Genomic DNA, 27,634 nt, shown 5'->3' with positions numbered 1-27,634 from the left:
AAACTTTCATTTGATAAGTTCTTGTAAACAAAACTTTAGACAGGTATGCGGAACAGTTTACGCTCAATTGAAAGTAAATTTTATCACCCCTTTTGGGTACAATGAGGTTTGTATTTGAAATAGCATTCCACACAATCTAGCCAATCAGCCATTTTTCCAGCAAACGGTACGTGCCCAAATTTCAGAGTAGGCACCCATATACATTAGATAGTTATAGCTGGGAAACCTTATCACTCTCGTACCGCTAGTAGAGGACTGCGCGCGGCGCGCCATCGATTTTTGCGCCGTACAAACCATTTTCAACCATCAGTGACATTGTAAACACGTTTTCATGGGAACGCTGCGTTTTCGTATATAAGAGAAAGTGAAGTATGAATTTGTTTTAAAAAAAAATATGCGTCAAACTCTGCCGGCTCAAAACGACAATGGCCGCTCAAAATAAAGGTAGGACACTGTTTTATTTTAAAAGAATTCGAACATTCTTTCGCCGAAGTCATGCTTGTACTTTATGTAAATATATTGATAGTAAAGTCCGTATTATATAGGGCACTCTAATTGCTAATGTAGCTACGTTTTGACAGCCAGATAACATCGAATCTAGCGTGGGCGAGGTGATGTTTAGTAATGTTTTTTTCCTGCATTACAATAACATCATTATTTTATTTTTTATATACGATTCAATATAAAAAAAAAATTATTTGTCAAAGTTAAGTATAAAAAAAAAATCCGAGAAAACAACTAATGTTATCAGTTTTACTTTAGAAATAAAGGAATATAGTTTAAAATTTTTCACTTACAAGGTTCACGAACTTTAATTTAATAGAGGAACATGACGTTGCCTACACACGATTAATATAAATTAATATCTGCGATATTTTCTCCAAATATGACATTTTGTCTGATATTAAGGATAATGATCTTTTCAAAGGATATGATTAATGTCGTCAATGATGTTGGGTTTCTCAGCGAAATATAAGAGGAGCCGGCAGCAAGCAATTCATCTTGGTCTTCGGTTTGGGGTGGATTTAAGATAAACGTGAGCTTAGCGAAAATAAATTACAAGTCTTGGTTGGTTGATTAGATTCCTTCTCCAAAGATATTTTTAATATTGTAAAAATTACCAGCGTTTTATTGCAGTTACGCCCCCGAAAACTCCAAATCAAAATTTAAGAGTATGTCTATTTTTTTGTATGTGTGTGTAGGTGACAGATGATTAATTTTTTATTTAAATTACTTAATCTGTTAGGTAAGTATGTATAGTAGAACATTGACTGAATAAATATATTTATCGGTAGGTTTGTATAAAATTTGTTATTAAACATATGAATTTTTATTTAAGGTTTTTTTTTTTTACATATAGCGTCTTCGGAGTTATTTGCTACTTGTAGGATTTCAGAGTTAAAGGCAAAATGGCTGTTAATGGAAAACTTTTGTATTTTGATTGAATATAACAACTTGAGCATGAGTATCATATACGTAATGTTGACTTATTAATGAGATATGTGTAACAGTAAATTTATAGAGTACACAAAGTTGCGAGATTTAATTCCTGTTGGTAAAATCAATATTTGAAGGAAACTAAAAGTAATATATGTAAATTAAGATAAATAAATGAATTTTTTTCTTTTATAATATTTACCACTCGAGCACTCATATCTAAACCCAGCTTGTTTTTCTGTTAATGGTTACACCCAGCGGGAATATGTTACCATAATTATATATTGTATGCACTTAGTTTCCGTGTTGAAATAAATGAAATAAGAGCACATTAAATCTCAAATAATTTTATTATATTTTTAATAAGGGCAACATTACTTATCCATAATATCCGGTTTCAATAGATAGCGGACATTTGAAGTTTATTATGAATATAATTTAGATTTCATTGTATTGACACCTAGTAAATAAGTTTTTTTTTTTATATAAAAAAATATTTAGTGGTTATTCATGAGGACTTTCAGTGTTCCCTAGGACCACATCAAAGAACAGAGAGAACACAATAATAATTACATAACTTGTAATATGACATTATAATTAATCATTAATTCCACATAATACGTAACAATTTTGATTTGTTACGTAAACTTTGTATGTTGACTCCTTTCATCTATGAATTTCCGGTAACGGGAAAGCGAAATTTAGTAATTTCACAGTAAGCCACAGCCACGTCAGCATATGTTATGTGTCCTATTTTACTTGTTAATACTCTGTAGGTATCATATGTTCGGTTATATAAAGGCGAACGTTTGGACGCACGTTGCTTGTGCAATCACCAAATCTCCTATGAATATATTTCGATACAAATTGTCGTAAATAGATTTTGAGCATAGATTAAATATAGATTATATTGTGTCCTATGATAATAGTACACAGATTATAGTCTATAATGGTACAAAGGCTTGTGAAAATAGACGGATTTGCAAATAGGTATACGCATATGATACAGAGCTCTAAGCATTGAGATAGAATCTAAGAAAGTATGTTCTTTGTGAATACAATGTTTCCTTCATATTCATAGTTATTATAAAAATACAAGACATTAAGTATTCATAGGTTTTGTATGAAATTTTTCTTAAGAATTTATTTTTTCAGTTGAAAGTGCTTCCGAAGAGATGCCGGCTAATGATCCCAGCACGGACCAGAAGGAGCGTCTCATAGCGGCGGTTAAGAAAGAAGTGAAGCAGTTGATGGAAGAGGTAGTTAGATTTTTATAACTTTTGTTTCCTTTTTGTATAACATACCTAGAATCAATTGAATTCATTAATTTAAAATCTTTATTCTCGTTAAATGTGCTCCGCACTTCCATATGAGTCAGTCATAATATGTAGGTAAATCTCTGAGATAGTTATGCTGGTTTTATTTTATTTTTTATTTATATTAACAACATTACGGTTAGGATTCTGAATCTCAAAAGTTCTGTCAACTATTTTAAGATCGTTTTCTAGAAGGTTTTGTAAATATAAAGAAGCACGTAAACGTAATGGAAGTAACAATCTACACTCACACACGTCCTAATATTTTAATATATAATCAAACTATCAAGAGTAGTCAGGAATACTAAAATTTATATTATAAAACTTATCTTTTTTTTTAAATTTCTAAAATATTATTCTAGATCATTTCAAAATGTGAATTAAAAAGATGCATCACTAAAAACAATAGTTCTTAACTCGTTGAATTTAAAAGAAAAAGTAGCAGAATCTCATTTTAATGTACTTAATAAGATATATATACTTTTTTAGACCTTTTCTTCTTTCTATTGAAGGATCAAAATGTTACTTACCAAACGATTACTAGACGGAATGAAAAAATCAAAACGGATTTAAAGTGCATTTGAATATTTTGGATTTAATTCACATAATATTCAAAAATCGAATACATTTTGAAAGATCATTTAAATATTTAAATTAACAACTTGACAAATGTCTGCGTAATGAAATTATTATTTGTCGTTTACAATTTAACATGATAATTAATATTATTTAAGATGGTTTTGATATTATTGAGTGTTTTATTAAATAAATCAGGGTCTATTAGGGTGAGTTGAGTAACGGTTTAGGTTTTTTTAGTTTGTATTGATTTTGTATAACTGATATTGATCTCTTGTTAATTACTATTCCTTTGTTATTTACGTAAAAATCTCTCTGCGTCTTTATAGGCAAGTAAATTGTGATGATTGTATTGTAATCGATATATCATACGACCACTAGTTGCCTTTGCTAAAATTTATTAGATAATACGAATATATTGTGTTTATTTCATTTCCGTTAGCGATAGTGTTTGTGTGTTTGTTTGTCATAGTGAGTGAGATTGAGTTTGTTATAAGCGCTTATTTATTTGCGGTACGTATTACAGAACCGTCTATTATATCATAATTGCTTTCTTCAGGCTGTAACCCGTAAGTTCGTTCACGAAGAAAGTGGTGGGGTGACTGCACTATGCGGCGCGGTTGAAGCCTGTCTCGGTCAAGGGCTTCGTCGACGGGCCCTCGGTCTCTTTAAGACCAGCTCCACAACCGCCCTGTTGCATAAGATCGCTAAGGTATGTACCTTAATTAATATGTATGGGCGTGTTTATATTTATGTAATATGTAGCCCGAATTTTCAGAGGAATGCAGGTATTTACGTTAAATATAGAACGTACAAACCTGTGTGGTTTCTTTGACGTTAGAACAGCAACAATTTTGCTATTTCATAAATATTATTTTGAATTTACATTCGTAATTAGAGCGAGGCGAATTTTATATAATACTAAGTATTCTATTTTGTACTTACAACGGCATTGTGTAAGCGATATCATTATTATTTTTTATTGAAAATGTGCTTATGTAACAAAATTAAATTGTATAAAAGAGGAATTATTGAGAGAAGTTTTTATCTCCAAGTCTTTCAGAGTATTGATTACAGAAAGGTGTTTGAAGTCTCTTGAGATTTAATAGTGTAGTGAATAAAGTTTGTACAGTGGCAAAGAGGGCTATATATTTCTATATAAAATGAAGTGGACTTTATCTTCATTCTTATTATGAATTAATTGAAGTAAATTTTTTTATAACTTAAGCCACTAAGAGCGCTGAAGCAACGTCCGGAAGTAATTTATTTCAGAGCTAATTTCATTTCAACGTTGTAATATTTTAATTTTGTGCAGGTGTTAACGAGCTTTGTTAGGTTGGTTAGGTGCTTGGAAGGTTTTCAGTACCGCGGACAGTTTTATAAAAAGGTGTCCAGCACCCGGACTGACTAAATCGGCTTCGGGTCTGTTTTAAAATTTTAAAATATAGGCCCGTATCGACTTGCTAATGATGAGCTAATAGTTATTTTTTGTATCGGTTTGTGTTTTTCCTGAAAATTATAAGGAGTGACTTGATGCGTTGACATTTAATATACATCTAAAATGTATATTTCGGTTTTTACAACATACTTTCACATAATCCCATCCTCACTTAATTCAGAGCTTACTCAGCTCTGAAGATAAAGTTAGTAGATTATCAACGGTATAAAGTACTCCACTAAACCCAATTTTTCTTATAACTTTAATTATGACGAAAGTAACTGGAACGTAGACTTTAAATTGTTAATATTCAAGTTGTATTTTACAATGCTTTCTTATTTCTGGAAACTTGCGCTACGGTACTTCTATAGAATTCCTTTGTGATGTATGAACACGTGTTCCGCTTTGTGAATCATTCCTTTGTCATCTTACTGTGAGCGAGGCAACAAATGATTCCAACTCGTCTCCGAATCAAGACATTGTGTATATCTTAATGGAAATTTTCTTATTATCTAAACGATTTTCGTAACAATTTCGATTAAAACTATATAGGTAAATGTTTGGATAAAGTTCGACATCATAAAATTTTGTGTATTTCACGTTAACATGTTGACAACTGATGCTATCAATCATATTTCTGTAGACGAGACGAAAAATTCGTATTTCTTTAGTATATTGAAATCCAAAAATTAAAGTTTTATTATGCCATTAGAGGTAAAAATATTTGAAAAGCAATAAACCGATATGAAATATATATTTAAGAATCAAAATGAAAATTTTACTCCATTTGCAAAAGACGAAATGATGTATTTTTTATTTTCTACTTTGTGAAACATATTTAAACTCCTCCCACTTTCAATTAACTTGAGAACCGTTCTATTTTTATTAGCAATGTAATAGATAATTCACTGGGATTTTTCCAAAGTTAAACAAGTAACAATTTTAATATAGAATTCTTGGGAAGTATAAAGGCGAAGTTCAGAAATAGTCCTCTTAGCATTTATTGACAGAATCTTGCAATTGAAAAAGTACAAGAACTTTTATTGCCTCCGCGTTGTGGGACGATCATTTCAAATAGCTTTTGCGAGACAGTTCTTGATATAGGAGCTTAAAATTTATTATTCATTTTGTATAGATGTGAAAACTTATTATGCAGTAAAAAATTTATATCAAGGTGCATCGGCAATTTAAGATCGTTTAGAAATCTGTTACCACTGATTTATCTCATATCATGTGATTTGAAATATAGATGAAAGTAAGGCAGATATTCTATCGTTGTTAAAGCTTTTGTTAAAGATTCAGTTGATTTGAAAGAAAAATCTCATATCACGATTTCTGCGCCACACATCGATCGATGCCTTACAATATATTAAGGAATACCTTCCACTGTTATCATATTAGTGTACATATTTTTTGGACTCGATGAAATATATCAAAGATATTTTAATATACGATTCAATGAGAAAAGATCTTCAGTTATTCTATAACGTATGATTTGATTTCGTTTAAAAAATACATACATTTGCTTTTATGCGATGTGATATTTATTATTATATTAAAAACATGAAATCGTTTGTTTATTTAAAACTAAAAGTAATTCCATACAAAGGAATGACCTTTAATATTTTGTATGATTGAATAAAATAAATTTTTGCTGATGCGAATCCATTCGATTTTTATATTTTAATATTGCTTTCATAACATTCATTTATAAAGAAACTGATGTTTGTATTTATAAAATATTTTTAAATGTACACAGTAAACGAAGGCTCAATGTCTGGACAGGATATGAAATTTTTCAACTTAATAAAAGTTATGAAATAAAATTTCTATATTAAAAATTTATGTGAAAAATATTTTATATCTGTGGAATTTATTTAAAAAAAAACACCGTTTTCGGTATTGCTTATTATCTTGCTAAATAACAACCTAGCGCCATTACGTAAACATTAAATTATTCATAAATGTTTTTTTTTTGAGGGTAAACAAAATGATTCTGTGTAAGCTGAAGTTATCTACGTATATTTATTAGATAGAAAAAAACGTGCTTCAGAAGTAATTTTTATATTCCGAGCCAACTCGTTTACATGTCATTAAAACTAAATTAAAAATAAATTAAACCTACCATACCTACATTTATATTCATTTGACATTTGTCAGTTCTGCAACTCATTGCATCTAATACCTTTTTTGGTAATCATTAGAACTACAGTTTTACCTAAAGGACTAGTTATAGAGATACGTACATGCATATGTAACCATGCATATTTTCCAAGCAATTATTGACTGACAGCTTGGGACGCAGTACGAATATTATATACATACATATACGGTACACAACGTATGAAAAAAACAACAAACTTTTTTTAGGTTTTCTCTTTAATTCGTTATAAATTAGTAGAATTGTTAATGCATATTAAATAATGCCTGTCATATTGACGTAGCAAATTTACATGCGATAAGTATAACCGTCTTAAGCATTTAGAATGGGTCTCACTATATAAATTATTTATATATAACTTTCATTCCTTTATAATACAAATACACGTTTTTATTTCGTGTATCAATTTTATACACATTGTTTTTATTGAAACTTTTATCGAATCGTCAATTCAAAAACAAATTCGTGTGTGAATTTCAAAATTTTATTTAGCGGCACCGAACGTTTATTTCATTTTGTTTGACCTTAATTAAGTAAATGATACAAACATGTTTTAAATAATTACTAAATAAGATACATCACCTATTATTGGAAAAGTCTTAGATGTTAGAAATTAATTAACGACTCGTTTATATTTGATGTGTTAAGAGCGGCTCAAATATATGATCGGCTTTCTATATATTCTCTAAAATAATTCCGTATAGGCTCTCAATAAAATAAGTATCTGCTTAGTGCGGTGATTATATTTATTTTAATAATATAAAATATATATATATATATATATATATTATTAATAATTATAAAAGAATGAAAAGTTTTAATTTTCAGTATATAATAATATAAATTCGTTTTAAAAAAACAGTTTTAATGAAAGAGTGAGGTGGAATTGTTTTGAAGTTGAGTGTTGCGAATTTCACAAGTGCTGTAGTATGGGGGCGTCAATGTTTCATTTAGTATGTAAATACTTGAAATTGCTAGCAGCGTTTGCTCTGCGTCCGTCGAATAAGATATTCGTAGTAACCAATTGTTCGTCCTCTAATTGAAAATAAACCTTTTTTTTATTTTCCGCCTCTGAAAAATATATGGGTATTTTTATTTTAACTGTATATTTTGGGTTGACCTATTAGCAAGTTCCTTATACGAGTATATAGTATATATGCTTTTAATATTTTCTGCTAAGCGCAATATCAAGTTGTTGGAAACGATTCAATAAGCTCACACGAACGGCACTTGGCTCATATCACATAAAGTTTCTTGCCAGTTACAAACCATAGTATATTAAATATGAAAAACACTCCTATTACTTATAGGATATAAATAACGAGGCAAATCCCTATTGCTTTATATTCCTTTTTTATACATATGTTGATTCTGTTATTGAGAGTAAATTGGCTTAAGAATAAAGCTACTTGTTTACTCTTTTTTATTAATATTGAAAATACCATCAATGTATAGACAAACAAATATCTTTCATAGAAAATAGATGCTTGTTGATTGTGTCACCGCCTGAGTCAAACAGAAGGAAAACCTTACAGTAATTACGAACGTAAGTTAATATATGTATGTGTGTTTCTAGAACATCGAGTGTCAGGCCTTGGTGTTATTTTTTTTCTCCTTTCTCCCTTCCCCCAAACACCCCTTCCCATCTTAATTTTAATTCCCCCTTCCTCAGTCGGCAGCGCGTCTCGCGTTTTAATCAGAAAATATCACATTAAATACATTTTCATGACCAAAACTTATGCAATTTTAATATAAATCCTTTTAAAGTTGTTCGGATAGCTTTTAAATTGAGTTGCATATATTCGTGATACAATTTAGGTGTCGGCGTTGGAAATGTTATATGAGGAGCAATTTCCGTTTTAATATCAGATGACATTTAAATGTCGCTCTCGTGTACTCGCGGGTAACTTGTTTATCTTCTGCTATATAAACATGGTACACGAAGTGAGACTTTGATGTTGCAAACATATTAACCGGCCATACTCGAGCTCTGACCAAACTAATTTGTCCAAGCTAATTCAGTTTCCTTTATTTGTGTTAGGCCGTAATAGTATCACAGACGACAAACCGTTAAGGTTTAAATACTTTACGCCTAACCAGATTGGGTTCGGCTAACCCCATAAATAAAATATTAGCATCTGATTTGATTGTTATTGAGGTCATAATTTCTGCTGCTGTGAGTTTAACTATATAAAAGAAAGGCATACATAATTATTCATATCACAAACCGATGTCTTCAAACGTATTTTGATTTGTTCATAGTTTCTTCCCATTTAAAACATCGACCTAAATAATAGATGTTACTTTGTAATGTGACTTCATTATATTAGGTTTAAATGAAACGGATAAATTCTCTTAATGTATTGATGTGTTTAAAAGGGTGTTTGTTTATCTAAATAAGCTGTGAAGATTTTTTGAGAATATACATTTTTTGATGGAAAGTTGCCACTGGTTAAAGTAAATATTAAGTATAAGATTGTAGGTTAAAAAAATTACATTGCTGTCGATGTCGATACAGTCTTTGTATATACAATATACGAAACTTCAGTCTAAAAGGTTTACGAAAATTTCATGAATGCAGCTTTACGACAAGTTTTGCACGGTTCTAGTGCATAAAAAATTGAAAACGCTCCGTGTGAAGTGTGACCATACACAATCGTGATTTTTGTTCTTTTTTTAATGTAAAATGTGGCAAACGAGCACACGGCCTACTTGATCGGCAGTAGTGACCGTCGCCCATGTACATCCGCAACGTAGCTGTTGAGGATGCGTTGCCAAACATGTTTGTTGAGGAAAGGAAGGGGTGGGAATAAGAAGATAGCAAGGAAGGGTGAGAACAAGGAAAGGGCAACCGGCGCTCTCACTCATCAGATGAAACGCAGCCTTTAAACGCTACTTCACGCCAATCTTCTGTAAGAGGGTGGTATTTCGGTCGAGGCAGCTCATATTCGAGCTATAGTAACTTGACCACAGCTAGGCTATACCACCTAAAGAATACGGGAACATATGTATAACCTTCAAGTGATAGGTGTTTTAAACTATGCAAATCCATACTCGAGGTACCTACTGTACAAGACGTAGGTACGTCACACGCATGCCGGTTAAGTACAATCAATATCAATCTACTCGTGTGACATGTTTATTTGAAACTCAAATTGGCTAAGATGTTTTGAAACTTCAAACAAATGTTATTTCATTGGTTACGGTAAAACAAAAATCAAGGACGAAAAAGGTTTTATGTCAGTATGTTTTTTTATACAGTAATTTCTTATTGTATATTAACTGTATATAACAAAATATGATATGATTTTCACATGGTCTGGGGAAAAAAATATTGTTATTATAAACAGGCATGTCTAAATTTTATAAAATGACAGAAGAAATCTTCGAAGAAAAATATAAGCAGCTTTAATCCGTTTTATTTAACAAATAATTTCATACATTTCAAATATCAGAAACGATTGATTAGCTCGTCATTTTTCATGTGTATCCCGAATACATTAAGTATGCGCGAGTGCCTGTTAAGAATATATAATAGGTAATACATATTTCAGATCAAGTAAAGCTTGAACAGTCTGATTTATTTTGTAAAAGCTGGACGGCTTTGTCTGACATTTACGAATTTAACAAAGGTATAATACAGTTAGGTACGTTCACATTGTTCAGATGTGAGAAATAATTTGTATTCGTGTATATGAATATTTTTTTTTGGATTTATAAATATTATGTTTGAGGAAAACTCTACGTGTTTATAATATTATATATTTTTTTAATTTATAAAAATAGGTTATAATATAAAATTAATCTTAGTTGTTCATACTTATGGTAGAAATAAGAAATCTAAAAATATTAATCGAATTTTGGTGTTTGGTTGAAGTTTAAAATTAGAATATTCTTCGTTTACTTTGTTAACTCTATATTCTGTAAAAGAGGGTGATTAAATAATTAATTGAATGACTTAAATAACTGCCTAATAATTACTTGTCATTTAATTGGCACGAGCGAGGAACTTGATCGAGTAATACAATGTATTGCGACATTTTGGAAAAGAGCTGATACTGTTACACTGCTGGAACAATATTAATAAAACTTAGTAAAGAACCACCGCAGGGATTTTCAAAATGAAAAAGTCGCTTCAAAATCTGTGGGGCCGTTTGTTACATGCGATGCCGCTGAAATGTACACAGGCTCACAGTCAAACTTATAATGAACCTCATTTTGCGAAGGGGATTAAAAAGTAAAATTAATTAGGTGTCACCGACGAAACGCGGGCAAAACCGCCAGTTAGTATCCATAATTGTTTACAATATTAATATAAAATTAAAAATGTTATAGATAGAATAAATTACTTTGAGCTTTTATTATTGAAAATTTAAATTTTAATACAACATCCTAGAATTAAAAGAATTTGATCCATATTAACAGATTGGATTTGCCAAATAGAAATCAGAAGAATCTAAAGAGGACACTTCCGTATAGTTTTTTGGTAAAAGATCACTTAATTTAACAGTTTACCATAAGAAAGCTTTGAGAAATAGTATAAATGGATAATAAAAAATTGGATCTTATAAATACATATGTTTAAATTCAATTATCTGATATCATTAAACAAAGTCAAGAGGTTAAAATTAATTCGATATTAAGATATTGTAACGTAACGTTGCATTGTTTAAGAAAACTTCAGTGTTCGAGAACAAGAAGAAAAATAGATGTTGTTAGTTATTTTTAAATTTAAGTAATTTAAGTAAGTAATGTCTTATGCTTTGGAATGTTAACAAAGGCCTTTAAACTTAAAAAAACGTGAATATATCAGATTTTCGCTTATTTCTTTGTTTGGAGGAAACAATTTCTGTAGACTGAACTCCCAAAGCAATACAGGTTATTGTAATGTTTGTTTGCTAAATAATAATTCGAACTGAAGGTTAATAAAATATTGTTACACTATTTATATGAAGATTGATTCTCTTCGCCGTTCTTAGAACCCTTGAAATTTTAAGTAAAATTGAATATCAAACTTGAAGATTTATATAACAATCTTGCTCTTGAACTTTGTTAAGTCTCGACATGATCCCTTAATGCTTCTATATTGAATTTATTCTCCCAAATATATTTGACCTTGAACTGTTATCGCAGCTATTGATCGGGCGGACACTGGGAAAACTGCCAAGACAATCTGGATTTTATCGGAAGGGTATGCCAGATCACTTAAAAACTTTTGAAACAAATTTTATTGTATCCAAAAGGAACATTGCGTAACAGTGAGACAGTATTTATTTTAGTTGGAACCTAATAGTTCACAATCATCTTCAATTAAATAGTTCTTCTTACTAACAATGAATTAAAAATATAAGTGTAAAGGTTAATTGATTAAATACGTTACGACATAAATGCCTTTCTAGAGTTATCACTTCCACGACGCTTCAGAAAACAATTGTTTTCAAACAATTTGTATTTAATTTTTTTAGTCTAAGATATCGAAAAATATATCGCAAAGTCCTTGATTAAATATGCAGTGACTGCATATCAGAGTCGGTTTTAATACGCAATTTTATATGCAAATATGCAAATGCATATAATCCACCCCCATCTTGTCATTCACCCTTAACAACGTTAATGTTCTGATAACCAATTATGTAAAACTTGGCGACAGGAAAAGATTTCATAAATGTCACAATTGAAAATGTATAATCCATTTTGAAATTGAGTTGCCGCGGTAGCTTCAAACTAGTTTTTAAATCTATTCATTACGGTTGAATCCACGTTTCAAAAGATTTCCAACATAAAAGTGTTAAAGCCTTTTATAGCAAGCTATTTGTTAATCGGATTTACCACTTTGCTTGATTGCGAACTTATTGCAATTTCATGTCGTTATAATTCTCTCTAGAATTGATTGAGCTTCTTAATTCAAAACTTTGTCACATATAAATGCCAAGTGAAAGATTAACCTTTTGTATTTAACGATTTTTCCTTATTTTCTTGTGTTTTCACTTTGGCCTTTGTTATATATTAAGGCGTAAAATCTTCAAATTTATCGCCACAAAATGTTTATGAGAATTCAGTCATAATATTGCATTACTTTTGTGATCATACTTTTTATTACGTAATTATGTTGTGTTATGAACATTTCATATAAATTCTTAATTACTTTTCGTTGCTTTAATGTAATCTGTGACCTAACTGATGTTTTTTGTTATGTTACTTGCATTTAATGTTACATTAATGATCGAAACTTTCGGTTGCTTTTCTCGATGAAAACGTTCACAAAAGTGTTACATTGAGAGAGTTTTCGAGTTAAGTATAAATTTAATTAAGTGCTAAGTTGAAAACTTCACCGCAAATGCTTTTTTATTTTCCTATTTTCAAACTTATCCGTCAGTAATTTGATTTGACAGGGTCGTATTTTGTTTGAATATTAAGAGAAGAGAGAAGAAGATCAACTTATCTTTCTCGTCTCTCTCTTTAGCTCATTATATATACATACTTATCGCTTCCTTTGGTTTCCGTCTATAACAGAGGTTTTTGTTTTAGAATTGCCCGGAAGCGGCTTTAGTATCAGCTCGTGTTCTAGCAGCGGAAGGTGCCCCTGCAACTCGATCAGCTTCAGGAGTCGAGAGACGACCTTCAGCCCCTCGACCACCTCTAAATAAGAGAGGCTCTGGGTCCCTGCTTTCACAATCACCACCACAGTCCAAGTTAGTATGCATTTAAGTTTTATTTTTACAATTACATCACTATTGTTTATATCAGGTGTAATAGCGAGGAAGAAATTCAGCACGAAGAAAAATTGCTTAAAAATTAATAAATATTGCTTTGTACAATTGTTACGTCGAATATATACTTTCAATGTTTTTAATAAGATAACGTATAGTAAATCATATATAACTTAAAACTGTAAGAAAAAGAAATGAGCTTAATCCAACGGACTGCTAATAAATACTATATTATTAACATCATTACTATTTGGTTTTAAAAAACCACTTATATAATACATAGTTTGAATACTCTATACCCAATCTCAAAATAAAAAAACTTAAAAGTTATAACTAATACTCTTTATGTTTCAAAGAGTTGATATTTTTTTTTATTCTTAATATATTTTTAATATAGAAAAAAAACAACATGTTATACTCATTACTTAATCCAGGCTATAATGGAACAGACGATAACTAATTCACAAACTTGGATTTCGTAATATTAGTGTGATAACTTCCATTATTGAATATTAAATAGCATCTGAAATCGATACGTGTAATGATTTCACTAAGAATTAATTTTAGGGATTTAATTTTGCTCGTCTATTGTCAGTGTGATTGATTTTGTTGTCGTTTTGCAAATATAATGTTCGATGAACAAATTACTTTGAATTGTACATTTGTTTGTATCCGATAAACAAGGGTATTGAAGAGTATCGTAATTTTAAAATGATTTATATTCTATGAAATACGGATTTATTGAAATACAAGTAAATTAAAATTGCGATAAGTGGATAAGTTAGTCTTTATCTGAATAGGATTGCACAATTTGCTCAGTTCTATCTAAAGTTTTTCCTTTAAGAGGTTGAATAAAGAAGATCTTAATAATGTTTCTGTTTCATTGAATCATGTTTTATATTTGCTAGTTATAAAGAAAGTAATGTATGTTCATATTAAAGTATAAAATGTAATAATGTTATTTTTACTAATATTACGTCGCAATATATTGCTATGGAAAGCTAAAACCTCTCCAGTGTTCGACATGTATACAGGTACATTGAATAATTGTTGTCTCACGACACGTGTAGGACAAGGCCGGTCAAGTTATATGGATCTATTTTATAGTCGCTTTACTCGGCAGCGAAATGAATTTCTTTATATGAGTGGATTTACTTTACGATTGAAAGTTTAATTATTGACAAACTCCTTATATTATTCTTCCTACGCTGAGTAGATACAGCTATTAATATAAAGTTATTAGAAATAGTCAAAAGTGTAAAATTTTTGAAAATTTATTATTTAAAATCGTTTAACACAAACACTAAAACCACATTACCGCTGAATCATTATGTGCTGATAAAAAGCACAGGCATATCTCGTTTCTCTGGCTTAAATGAAAATGATTTTAATTAATATATCAATGAAAGCGTAAATGAAATTTTGTTTATATTAAACGAATATCGAAGTGGCAAAATAAGGTTGTTAATTGTTTTATAACATGGAAGCAACATTCCAACTGGATGTACACTGAGTTAAGCCAATTATAAATTTTCGTTGGCAGTAGGTCGCGACGTTGGAAAATTTTAATTTTTTTTTTCAGTCTCGCAGCTTACCGCAAATTTTTAATTCTACGTTAATTGAATTTGGAATTATTATACCCTTGAAATGTAATACCTTTGTCTTATTAGTCCAGCTGAAAACTTTAAAGCCAGTATTAAATATTATTGCTTTTCATAGTAATATAGTAAATTCTCATTTTCTTTTGTCTCCATACTTTATTACGTTTCATTTTACAGTTTTATCATTGTCACTACTGTGATTTGACATAAATATTAGGCATTCAAATCTGTCGCCTATTTTATGTTTAAGACTGGTTATGTTATACTTTATATTTGTAGCCTCATGCTGCTTACGAAAATTACTTATATGAATATTTTTATATTTTTATATTAATTTATCAGATATGTGTTTTTTAGACAGTTGTTTAATATAATGAGATCTAAGATTTTCGCGAGTTTTATTCATTTAAATGAAACTAGTATTTTTCGGATAAACTACGCGTGATTTATTTTTGTAAAAAACTACATACTCCCGACGTTTCGGTTACTTTTCAGTAACCGAATACTAGTTTCAGTTGTTTAATATCCCTGAAAATATCCTTCTTTATTTTTACTTAAAGCAGTTAAAGATCTGTAGAATGTAAGATGATATTAGTTTCTAAATAAAAATGTGTTGGTAAGTTTTAGAACTCAAGGTAAGACTAACGTCTATTAAGACTAATATGGTTAATGAAAAATCCCGGCTTTAATTTTAAGTGAACTTATTTTCTCTTTTTTATATAAAGACTGGAATTTAGATTAGTTTTCAGAAATGATACACGAGAATTTCTGAGTAACAGAGCATACTCACTTAATTTTTATTCATATATTTTTTCTTGTAATTCTGATCTACGTGAAAATTTGTATGTTAGTGTATATTGATAGATGAAAATTATAAATTTTTTCATGTCCTATAAAACCTAAATAATATTTTAGGGTAATATGTCATTACAAGATTATTCTTCTTTGTGAAACATCTTCATTGTAGATTTATGTGCGATTCGTAATATATTTTTCGTTACCACAAAACGGTGGATGGCACCGCCTGCCTTTTCAATTTTATTACCAGTTTATGACAGAGAGTAAATATATATATTTAATAGCTTTGTATTGAATTGTAAATGCCATTAGGATTAGAGATTATATAATGATAATTATATAACTATAATTGTTGAATGTATACGTAGTAGTTTTGGGAATATATATGTACAGTGAATATTACGTAGTAATATTCTAAATTCCTTTATTGTTAGGCTTTGAATGTCGAGTTTCAATTTGCTCGAAGTTTCTCTTTGATATGTTCTTGCGCTTTGTATGTATATATCTAGATTTTGTTATATATATATATACTTTTTGATTTTGCAAATAAAGTTCAGTTAATAAAATCTTTGATACACATAAAATTCCTAAGTAAGATTGAAATTTAATTTTTACAAATAATTTTAAAATAAATAAAAGTGGTCTAATATGATTTAAAATCACGTGATGTAAAATGTGATGTGATTTAAATAGTTGCTTTTTTTAAATAATAATCACAACAGCTGATCAGGTGTCATTATAAAAAGATTGTGAGAGGATTGGCGCCAACATATTTGAATGGAATATGAACAACAATTTTTTTTTTGTTAAATAGATTATTAAATCTTTCTTTTTTATGCACAAACATTTGTTTATGCATAAAAAAATGTTTTTTTTTTTATTATAAGAAAATAGAAATCATAAAACAAAATAATTTAATGAATTTAAAAAATCATGCAAATACTGAATTCTGAATTAATTTTATAATATTATAGTATAATGGGCTGAAGTTACTTCTAGCAGTATTCTCCTCCTCCTCCTCCACAGGTACCTCTGGATACGGATAGCTCTCTTCGAACGTCAATTGTCGAAGATAATAGAGCATCTGGTGAACAATGCAAGCAGATATTACGAAAGAGATGCATTGGTAGCGGATCCCGATTACGGCAGTATCTTGAGCTCTCTGCTGGTTGGACCTTGTGCTCTCGAATATTCAAAGGCCAAAGCACCGGCATGTTTCTGGACAGACCCACCAGCAGACGAACTTGTTAGTATCGGCTTTTTCTGTTAGCAAATGAGCATTTTATAAATTATAGGTTTACGTTTTTATTATCTGTTTCATTCGAAAAACATGTATAGAATATATTTATTTTAATAACAAATTAATTTAATTACGTCAACTTTCGTAACGATTTTCAACTGAATTCATAATATTATATCAATTTCATTTATCACTTATTTTTGCACAGGTTCTACGTGATTGTACATTTTGTTTTTAATTTTGTTTTTGATCATATTTATCGAAGTAAAATTTACATAATTATAATAACTTAGTTCGATTTCGTTTAGGTCCAGAGGCATAGAATGTCAGCAGGAACAACAACTCCGCCATCAGTACGAAGACCCATATTAAACTTCAGAAGGAGTCTGAACGCATCTTCGGAGGACAGTGGAGCTGTTAGCTCAGGTAGTATTTTAAATAGCAAAACATAAAGTATAAGTTATTGCATTTTCAATCAGCTGTTCAAAAGGAAAATTCTTAAGTATTCAATGAACACAGTTGTCTGATTTTACAAAGAAACTTTTTATTCTTGTATTTAGTTTGATACAAACTTTCTAAAAAGAAGAGTCTGTTATGCTTAAATAGATACTTCATAACAAAGACTTCATTGTTTTCAAGCGATAAGCGAGTTTTTATCATGTTCAGAACTTTACTCGAGTCTTATGTTTTTAATCTTCTTATTTTTAAATTAGTCTGGCATTATTAATGCCACAAACTTTAAATTAAATGAATGAAGGTTAAGATTACTTTATACGTATAATACTTTACTAAACACATTTGCTAGCAAAGCAAATAGAGACCACTGTTTAGTGACCTAACTACGACCTTAAATGTAAACAAACTTAATATATTAACCAAAACTTTGTTAATCTAGCCTCTGGCAATACTTCAAGTTCTACTGCCAAAGATTATGTGGAGAGCTTACACCAAAATTCGAGAGCTACGCTTTTATATGGCAAAAACAATGTACGGGTTCAACCGGTAAGCTGAGCAATATATAAATAATATGAAAGGATTACTTACATTCGAGTTTCAAAGTTATGTATTAATTAGTTTGATATATTTTTTTAATATAACAGAAAGATGTAGAAGAACCCATGCCAGGTTATTTGAGCCTGCATCAGACAGCAGCTGGTCTCGTCATAAAATGGACGCCTAATCAGTTGATGAATGGATACGCTGAGAGCGAAGGTGTCGACAAAAGGTATGACTTACATAACGTGATATGCAGTTCCTTTAACTCATTATCTGCAAGTTCTTTATAGCTTTTTTAATTCTAATGAAGTTTTACTTTATGCTTTATGTATTGAAGTGTTTGTGAGTTTACATGTTCATTTATTTTAAGTTTCTGTATTAGTTGTTTGACGAATTAGTCTATAAACATTGAATGTGTAGTCGCTGGCACCTAGTACATACAACGGCTTGTCCCCATACTGTTCTGTCTAGTAAGGCGCCATGTACTGTATATAGACGGCGATGTTCCGGACCCCTTTGTATCGATTGGTATGTACACTGTTTGCTTTGCTTGGCACGACTGTTTTATTATTTAATTTGGTTCAAAATTTTATCACTACCGTAAATTTTTTGTAGATTTTATGCAGCAAATGAAATAACTTAAAAACTTCGGATTGGCAATAAAGAATCATATAAATGTATCTAATAGGTACATTTGTTAAGTCGCATGTCGGTTTTGTAATTCATTAAAATCTGAATAACGCTACGTAAAAATAACTAATGAATTTATTCAGTTATCGTTGGATGCGTAATTAAATCTGATGATTTATTTAGTGTCATTTTTGCCAGTGTATACTGGGCGATGTCCCTCCAAGTCTGTGTGTGGGAGGTCGTGTACGTTCATGTACATCGGTCACAGGCGAGTGATGCCCTCATACTTGTTGGACAAGACGGCGTCCAACGTCCACCGATACAATTCCCCAAAGGTAAAATTTTAGAACCGCTTCTATTAAAATACTTAAAAAGTCTTTATTAATTTATGCTGGAATTTTATTAATATAAATGTACATATATATTATTTGTTACATTTTATTTTCAGAATCGACCATGATTTTTCTTAATAAATACATCGATAATATTTTATATATTACAAGAACACATTGTATTTAATTTAAATCACATAAATTTATGATTGTTTTTACAATATAAAAACAGGTTCAGATTACAAGGACATTATATGAAAGTTATTTAATTATATTAAGATGTATTTGTTACAGGAGGACATCTTCTATCATTTCTAAGCAATTTAGAAACTGGCCTTCTACCACACGGACAATTGGATCCGCCGTTGTGGTCACAAAGGGGAAGCGGAAAAGTAAATTCAATTTAGTCTCAAGATACATTGAGGATTGTCATTGTTGGGAAGGATATATGAAATCTAATTATGTCTTTAATCTATTAGGGATTTCTTATAATACGTGTACATTATTCCTTCCAATACTAATGTCGCAAATTAGATACACGAACATGTATGTAGATAATAAATTTTTTGGTAATATATTGCATAAATGTAGGTGTTCGGACGTGGTAAAATCCGTAGACGACCGATGCCAAGTCTTTGCGAGTCCGGTGAATCCGAAGAACCGGATTGGGACGAGGCCGCGGGAGATTACGTGTTTCGTATTGTTAATAACGCACTCACTGACAGAGAAGGTATAGGTTTGTTGTTCGACATCAAAATTAAAGCCAGCTTTTTCGCAGATTTTGATGTTGTAATCAAATTTCAGCAATACGTCATTCTTTATTGGAGCGTGTGATACAATCTCCTCCAAGGACGCCTCGTAGACCATTGGCCTCTACGTCAACAACTTCATCAGATTCATCCACCATGTCCGTAGATTGTCCTCCGCCTTCTGTGAATGGGATCGTAGCTACGCCGGCTAATAATTTCGTAGAACAGGTGACTTGGCTTTCGTTGTTCAGTGATTTAATATATATGTGATGTTTACACTTAACAGTCTTTAACGCAATTACGTGTCCAGGCTGCATCTATAGAACTCGTCTGCAGTACTATGCGTCGTCAAATCATATCCAGGGCGTTCTACGGATGGCTAGCTTACTGTCGCCATTTATCAACAGTACGGACACATCTCAGCGGTCTTGTTCATCCCAATATAATTTGCAGAGGTTGTATTGGCATTATAAAAATATAAAAAGTTTGTTTATGATGAAATAAATGAATGAGCTGTAGAAATGTCAAGCTGTGTTATGCGAAGGTGTGAGAATTTAATTGTATGGTCTCAAATTATTTGCTTTGGGATATAGACGTGATTTTATACGCGTATGTGTAATAATTTACATGTTTTGGAAGCGTAATCTTAAATACATTGGGGATGTCCGTGACCAAGTTAGCGGCATGGGAGAGTGGTATCCTTTGGTACTCTCCTAATTTATTACTATTTTTTGAAAAGTTGTAGGTTTTTAGAATAAAACTTTTTCACGAAAAAAAATCAGCATCATAGTATGTTCAACGAACATAGCAAAAAAAAAAAATGAATTCTTTATGCTTTTTCTTCGTTTAACATTAAAACATGGGAGATGCGGTACAGAATTTATTTCCCTTTATATTAGTAAAGATACATCCAATGACTTAAGAGCTTGTGCTTAGCAATGTTAAAATAGGTAACAGTAATGTCTATGTTTTATTTTCTGTAGAAGGCACAGAGAACGGCCTTACTGCGGAACTTTGGAATTCCATGATGGATAATAAAGGTGCGGTGACTGATAAGGACGAAGTTTACCGTGTAGTATACTATGGAGGGGTACAACACGACATACGACGAGAGGTTTGGCCGTATCTTCTCGGTTACTATGAGTAAGTTCACTTTGTTATAAATTTAATAAATTGTATATAATAAATCCTTTATTTTTATTTTGCTGTAAAATGATCGCGTAATCTCAAACAGCTTTTATGTCGGCCTACAAAGTCCTTTGTTATTTTTTGATAGTTGATTGCCCTATTGAACAAATTTAGTTGTCCCATGGCTCTACTTCCAAAAAGGAAAAGATACTCCCCATTCCCATTGTAACAATATGAAAACACTTTTTATTTATCGCTACTTTTAATAGTGTATTTAAAATAAGAACATATTAATTTTTTTTTATTATAAATCCAGTTTGGTAGTCTAAAGGATAAACCAAATTTATAATACCCCTCAGGTTTGGTTCAACAGCAGAAGAGCGAACCGAACAAGACGCAGCTTACCGCCGTCAGTATGAAACAACAATGTCAGAGTGGTTATGTGTTGAGGCGATTGTTCGACAGCGTGACAGGGAAGCCACAGCCGCGTCCATAGCGCGACTTAGTGAAGCCTCAGGAAAACCACGACCTGAAGCTAGCGAGGCTAATGAGGTCAGCCAGATGCATATGAAAATTTCTTAAAAAAAAATCTGACCAATTATGTATATTGTATAAAAAATATGACTCTTATTTCATAGGTATTTGAAGACGATTGCAGTGTGATATCTGATAATCCTCCAATAGTTTCCCCTGAACCAAGCGAAAATGAACAAAAGAAGCCTGAATCTAAACCGGTGCTATCACGAGCGCCTAGCATAGACGAAGTGGAAAACATAGAAATGGACTCAGAGGAGAAAGGAAAAGACGATGTAACTTTAAACGGAGAGACTGAGACAAGTGATAGAGATATTGCTGATGATAGTTTCACTGAGCTAGAAGAAGACGACGAAGATGTCTACGCTAAGAGTGTAATCGAAAATCCAGAGATGAGGAGGGAGAGCATAGCGGAAATCAAGAGATTAGCTGAAGGTATCGTACAAAAGAGCGAAGGGAGAGGTCTGCTTTGCAGTGTTGATAGTGCCAATATAAATATTAATGGTAATGATAAAGTGGATGAAAACCAAACAACAAGACAGGAACAGCAACATACTAGCGTGATTATAACAAATCCCTCCGTTGACTTGGTGCCATCTGGTTCACCTGCGTCCGGTGGTACTACAGGTAAACATTATTTCTGTAGCGATAATTATATAAAAACAACATAAACTAACAAAAATTTGTAAATGTATAACATTCTTAATGACACAAAAAATAATCGTTACGAATATAGATGATTTAAATCGTTGGAAAAAGTAAAGGAATAGTTGTGACAATAATTAAAATTATGTAATGCTAAGTAGCAGTTGGCAAAAGCTTAAATCCAAGATCATGAGTATTAATCACCCGGCAGTTAACGTAAGTCCAGCTCGTAGTCCATTGGGTGTGGTCCGTGAGGAGTCTCAGTCCGCAGGAGCATCCTTCGACACTTTAGAGCCAAGTGACGCTCGTCCTGACAACAGATCCGACTGCGTATCACCAGCTAGCTCTAATGGAGGGGTCTATTCGGTAACTGTTACAATATATCATCAGAACTTTGCGTGTCGGATATGAGATTCAGCAAAATTTGATCAGGCATTTTTTTACATCATTCCAACCAATAATCACGCATTGGTTTAAGTATTTATTTAATAAGATAGAATTAAGATTTAGCTATTCTTATTTGTTTCACCGATATGAACATATTTTTTTTTGTTTCAAATATTTCACTTTTATTTTTCTATGGCATGTTAAAACATTAATATTAGGAAAAATATTTTTTGACCGCCTTCCACAGAATGAATTGGTTGAGAGTTTCGCGTTAAATCTTCACCGCATCGAAAAGGATGTTCAGAGATGTGACCGAAATTATCCTTTCTTTAATGACGAAAATTTAGATAAACTGAGGAACATTATGTGCACGTAAGTTGTGTTTGAGTATTATTAATGTCGCAATGGTTATTATTGATCTACGAATTTAAAGAAGGTCTAAATTACAAACGAAGTGCTTAATAAAAAACGAATTCGTCGCCTTACATTATTAGCTTTTAAAAAAAAACCATGCCAAATAAATATCACTTAATATATAACAGTTACAGCATCAGCGTCGTAATGAAAAAAAAATCTAGAAGGAATCGTTATGAAAATTGTTGTTACTATTTTCTAACAAAATTTCGTGTTAATAACTTGTAGGATAGTCTGTAGTTATTTAACCACTTATTGGATAAGTTTGGAAACGAATAATTAAGTATTCAGTTGGCCCTATCAATCGAAATACATATATACATACATTTAATATTTTAATAATGATGAAAATCTTTAGACATTCGTAAGTGAAATGCATTATCGTTATTTGCGAGGTCACATATTGTTTGAACATTAGGTTCTTATTAAATCCAATATATCTAAGGTATGTGTGGGAGCATCTGGAGACAGGTTACATGCAGGGCATGTGTGACCTAGCAGCTCCTCTGCTGGTTGTAGTCCGCGAGGAGGCGGCCGCCCACGCCCTGTTCACACAGCTGATGACACGCGCTAGAGACAACTTCCCATCGGGACAGGCCATGGATGCACATTTTGCAGATATGAGGTCAGTACATACGTACATATGTATATCGTAGTATGCTATCGAAATGATTTTGTTTCGTAACAAAATATTCAAGACATTTTGTCTAAGTACCTAATATGAGAACCTATTGCCTAAATACGTGGTGTTCTGTAATAATTCAAAAATATATGTGATGGTATGAATTAAATAACGTTTATGTATTTTATGTTTATATTACAGTATTTGATGTCTAATTTAAATTGAGATACATGTCCAAAAAACATTTGTCTGTTGTTGCATAATCTTGTGTGTCATTCAAATTCCTTTTTCAATCGTGGTAAGTAAATTTTTGAAATCTAGTTGTTTTATTTACAATCGTAATTCAGGTCTTTGATACAAATTCTCGACTGCGAGCTGTACGAGTTAATGCACGCCCACGGCGATTACACTCACTTCTACTTCTGCTACCGCTGGTTCTTGCTGGACTTTAAGAGAGAACTTTTGTACCAGGATGTGAGTGCTAGTGACTAAGCTTAGAAATGCGGTTATTTTGAAAGGATGAATATGTCTTTGGTGAAGCAACGATAAATCTTATCTTATTTTATATGAAAAATAGTTGTATGAGTATTTTTCGAAAGTATAAATTTATTTTATTGTAAATTATCATTATGTCTGATATTAACAAGGGAATTATTTTATATCTATAAATTTGCCTGTTATCATTTAGGTGCTATACAAATTATTGCTTCAAGTTAAGGGCTAAAATCGTTGTATCCTTTCGCCTACGCCTTCTATGATCCAAAGATGTTTAATAAAATCAGTTTATCAATATGGAAGGTGTTCTCCGCGTGGGAATTGATCTGGTCAGCTCGTTACGTGTCCTCTGAGCACATGGTGCTGTTCTTAGCGCTGGCGCTGCTGGAGACCTATCGTGACGTCATCCTCGCTAATGCCATGGACTTCACGGACATCATCAAGTTCTTCAACGGTAGGACTTCGTTAGCTTTAAGTTTGACCATAATTTTTATTTGCAGATAAATAATTTCTGTCTTCAGGTGTATTTTGTTTTTTTTTTTTTAATAGAAAATATATATATAACATAAGGTATTCTGAAAAGTATAGCAGAGATTCAAAAGAATGAAAAATAGTTTTTGACTTTTACACAATTTCCTATAAATTCATTATTGCAACTGTTCCCCGTTTTCAGAATGAATCTAGAAACAAACCTTAGTTAACAGAATTGTGTTACATTTAATTAATGAAAATTATTATTCTCAGAGATGGCCGAGCGTCACGACGCTGCCGCCGTTCTATCACTTGCAAGGGATCTCGTCCTTCAAGTTCAAACTCTAATAGAGAACAAATAAAGATCAAATTTATACAAAATATATATTTATAGATGATAGAATAAATTATGAATTATATTAGACGTTTCATAAATAATATATTGAATTTTATCTTTTTACTGTCTGTACTATCGGAGTATAAGGCATAGCGCACATTGTTAAATCTTGAAATAACAAGTACACATCGCTTCCATATAATATAATATGGGATATGTATGTATATACATGTATGTACATGTCCTAAAATTATATATTAACTGTAAAACAGTTTTGAACTCTTGTATACTTTTATATGTTTGTATTATATTATCGTTACACTGTCTTTAAAATTAAAATATTCATATAAATTTTATAAATGTCCCCAATGTGCACTCAGCCTGGCTTTAAGGACGCAATAAAATTTACCGAAAACTTAAAAAAAAAATTAAATACATATATATTTTGATACTCTATCACGTAGATTTTTTCCCAGTCATTTATCACTGATGTAAGAAAATATATGGATATCAATTTTAGGGTAAATAAAGATGTCTTATTTAATGTTATATGTAATGAAATACATGTATCAATTTAATATATATAAGACGATGTACCTGTGTGTGTGAGAACCTAATTTTTGTTTTAACTAAACGTTAATAATGACCAACGGTCCGTTACAGTGAACCATACTTTGTAATTTCAGTTCTACCCTCCTCCTGTGCCTTGACCTCCAGAAAGCCCTTTAAATCGTTCTCCACATAAAAAATATTAAAACATAAGTATAATAACGACTTTATAAAGATTAGTTAGTAAAAAAAATAATATAAAAAATAATACACCTCTATGAATAAATTTTTCCAACAAACACACGTTTTATACATATTCAAAATTATATCTTCGTATATTTTTCTATATAGTTCAATGTTGGTACATTTCTACATAAGATAAACATTAGTTTAATATTTCATTGTTATTGTGTAATTAATTATCTTATATCATATAAAATTATTTACATGTACGCGCTTCCAGGGATTGTTGTCATTGATCATTTTGTTATTAGATAAATTTTTTTTTTTTTCAAAGAACGTCTCACGTCTTATGAGGTATCCATAAAGCTAGATGCATTTTATTTATAAATAGCTATTCTCTTATACTATTTATGGATTTATAATAATTAAGATTTAATTGATGTGCTTTAATGTTTTATTAAATATTTGTGATCGCATTACGCTTAGTTTCCTGATGAAATGGCCTACGTCCGCAGCGAAGCTTTACCGCGCCGTGTCCAACACGTTATGGTGTAAAATTGCAATTTTATATTATAATTATATATGTGCATGGACGGATCACTCTTACATGTATAAATTTATCTAAATTGTGCTACAACTGTCCCACTCACTCATATCTAATAAGAGCGGGACGTATTTCGTAATTTGCACATATCTATGTATTTCAACATGTAAGAATGACGACTTCTCATTTTTAGCGACAATATCGATATATTCAATGTTTTTTCAATAATATTCATCATATAGAAATTGTTGATTAAGATGTATTTAACAAAGTTTATTGTACAGTAGCATGTTGAAATAGTCTTGGTAGATTCGATTATTTGAAAATGGCGTTTCTGATTCCTAGAATAGTTTGAACGGTTGACGCGTTCTCGAACACTTCATACCGCGAGGCAATGATTGCAACAGATACTTCCTTTAATCTATGATATTGTTTTTTTTTTTTATTAATAAATTATATTGAATGAAAATATAACTTGTTATTCAGTGCTTATCAGTTGTTAATTGACTAAAATAAATTCCCCTCGATCAATTTAATTTCCAACAATTGTTACTTGTTAAGTTTATCAGACAGGAATGTTTTTGTGATTTAATTTATTAACACAAAGTCAAATTTTATACCATAGTGTATATTTTTAAGCAACCTTGCATGTAATACATTATTTATACATTTTTTCCTATGTTTACGGAAAACCTTTTATCCTGTTTCCGTAATTCTAGTTAGCAAACAACTACGTACCACAGATTAAAGAATGAAATATAATGTTTATTTATTATCTGTCATTATTTGCTTTTAATACTGGCAATCTATGATTTGTCCTTTTTTTCTGCCGTAATCTTAAGCATTTACTTCCAGTTAGATCTATCAAATATTAGTAATACTGTAGCTGTAGAGTTTTCAACAAACAACTATTTTTTGTGAAATCATCTTGTCATTAAAATGTTTCTAATTAAACCAATTTTCATTTCTGATCCTTTGTACTTTACCGCTTTACCACCAAGTAACCGTTGTCACGTTATATATTACAGCTTTATTATATTTTATCTTGTTTTGGATTCTTGTAATATCCCAGTACACGTAACTGATAACTTCATGGTGCCAGTTGGAGCTGGTACTATTTTCTTTGACATTTTAAAAGTTCAATAATGTGATTATAAATCAAAACAAGAGCAACATTGATAAGATATACAATTGTTTTTGTATATTTTTTTTATAAATAAAAATGATAAATCATGGTTCTTACCGTTACCGTAAACGTGTAAGCAATTAGCGAACCTTGACGTCTCTTTGCTGACCCACGTTGTGACGTATGCATCACGTGCTGTGTATAATATAAAACGT

The 27,634-nt window shown here is 31.0% G+C and overlaps 1 protein-coding gene across 3 annotated transcripts; it reads left to right on the top strand.

Annotated features, from left to right (window-relative positions):
- Positions 1-268: 268 nt before the first annotated feature.
- On the top strand, positions 269-27,247 carry LOC116777351 (small G protein signaling modulator 2-like). 3 transcript variants are annotated; one of them, XM_032670851.2, is made up of 23 exons: positions 269-444; positions 2,593-2,696; positions 3,889-4,041; positions 13,457-13,620; positions 17,064-17,283; positions 17,586-17,703; positions 18,173-18,279; positions 18,378-18,502; positions 18,694-18,801; positions 19,102-19,238; positions 19,530-19,627; positions 19,827-19,965; positions 20,040-20,212; positions 20,271-20,439; positions 20,968-21,127; positions 21,472-21,664; positions 21,751-22,273; positions 22,503-22,657; positions 22,926-23,050; positions 23,538-23,717; positions 24,062-24,188; positions 24,513-24,663; positions 24,954-27,247. In XM_032670851.2, exons 1-23 carry the CDS (start codon positions 426-428, stop codon positions 25,040-25,042), a joined length of 3,537 nt encoding a protein of 1,178 aa, XP_032526742.1. In that variant the 5' UTR covers positions 269-425; the 3' UTR covers positions 25,043-27,247. The 3 variants fall into 3 exon arrangements, with proteins under 3 accessions (XP_032526742.1, XP_032526744.1, XP_032526743.1); XM_032670852.2 differs by having other exon boundaries at positions 270-444; positions 20,295-20,439; XM_032670853.2 differs by lacking the exon at positions 18,694-18,801.
- The last annotated feature ends 387 nt before the right edge of the window (positions 27,248-27,634 follow it).

This window comes from Danaus plexippus, chromosome Z, assembly GCF_018135715.1.
Source record: "Danaus plexippus chromosome Z, MEX_DaPlex, whole genome shotgun sequence".
Lineage (NCBI taxonomy): Eukaryota > Metazoa > Arthropoda > Insecta > Lepidoptera > Nymphalidae > Danaus > Danaus plexippus.
This window is presented reverse-complemented; position numbering and strand designations above follow the sequence as displayed.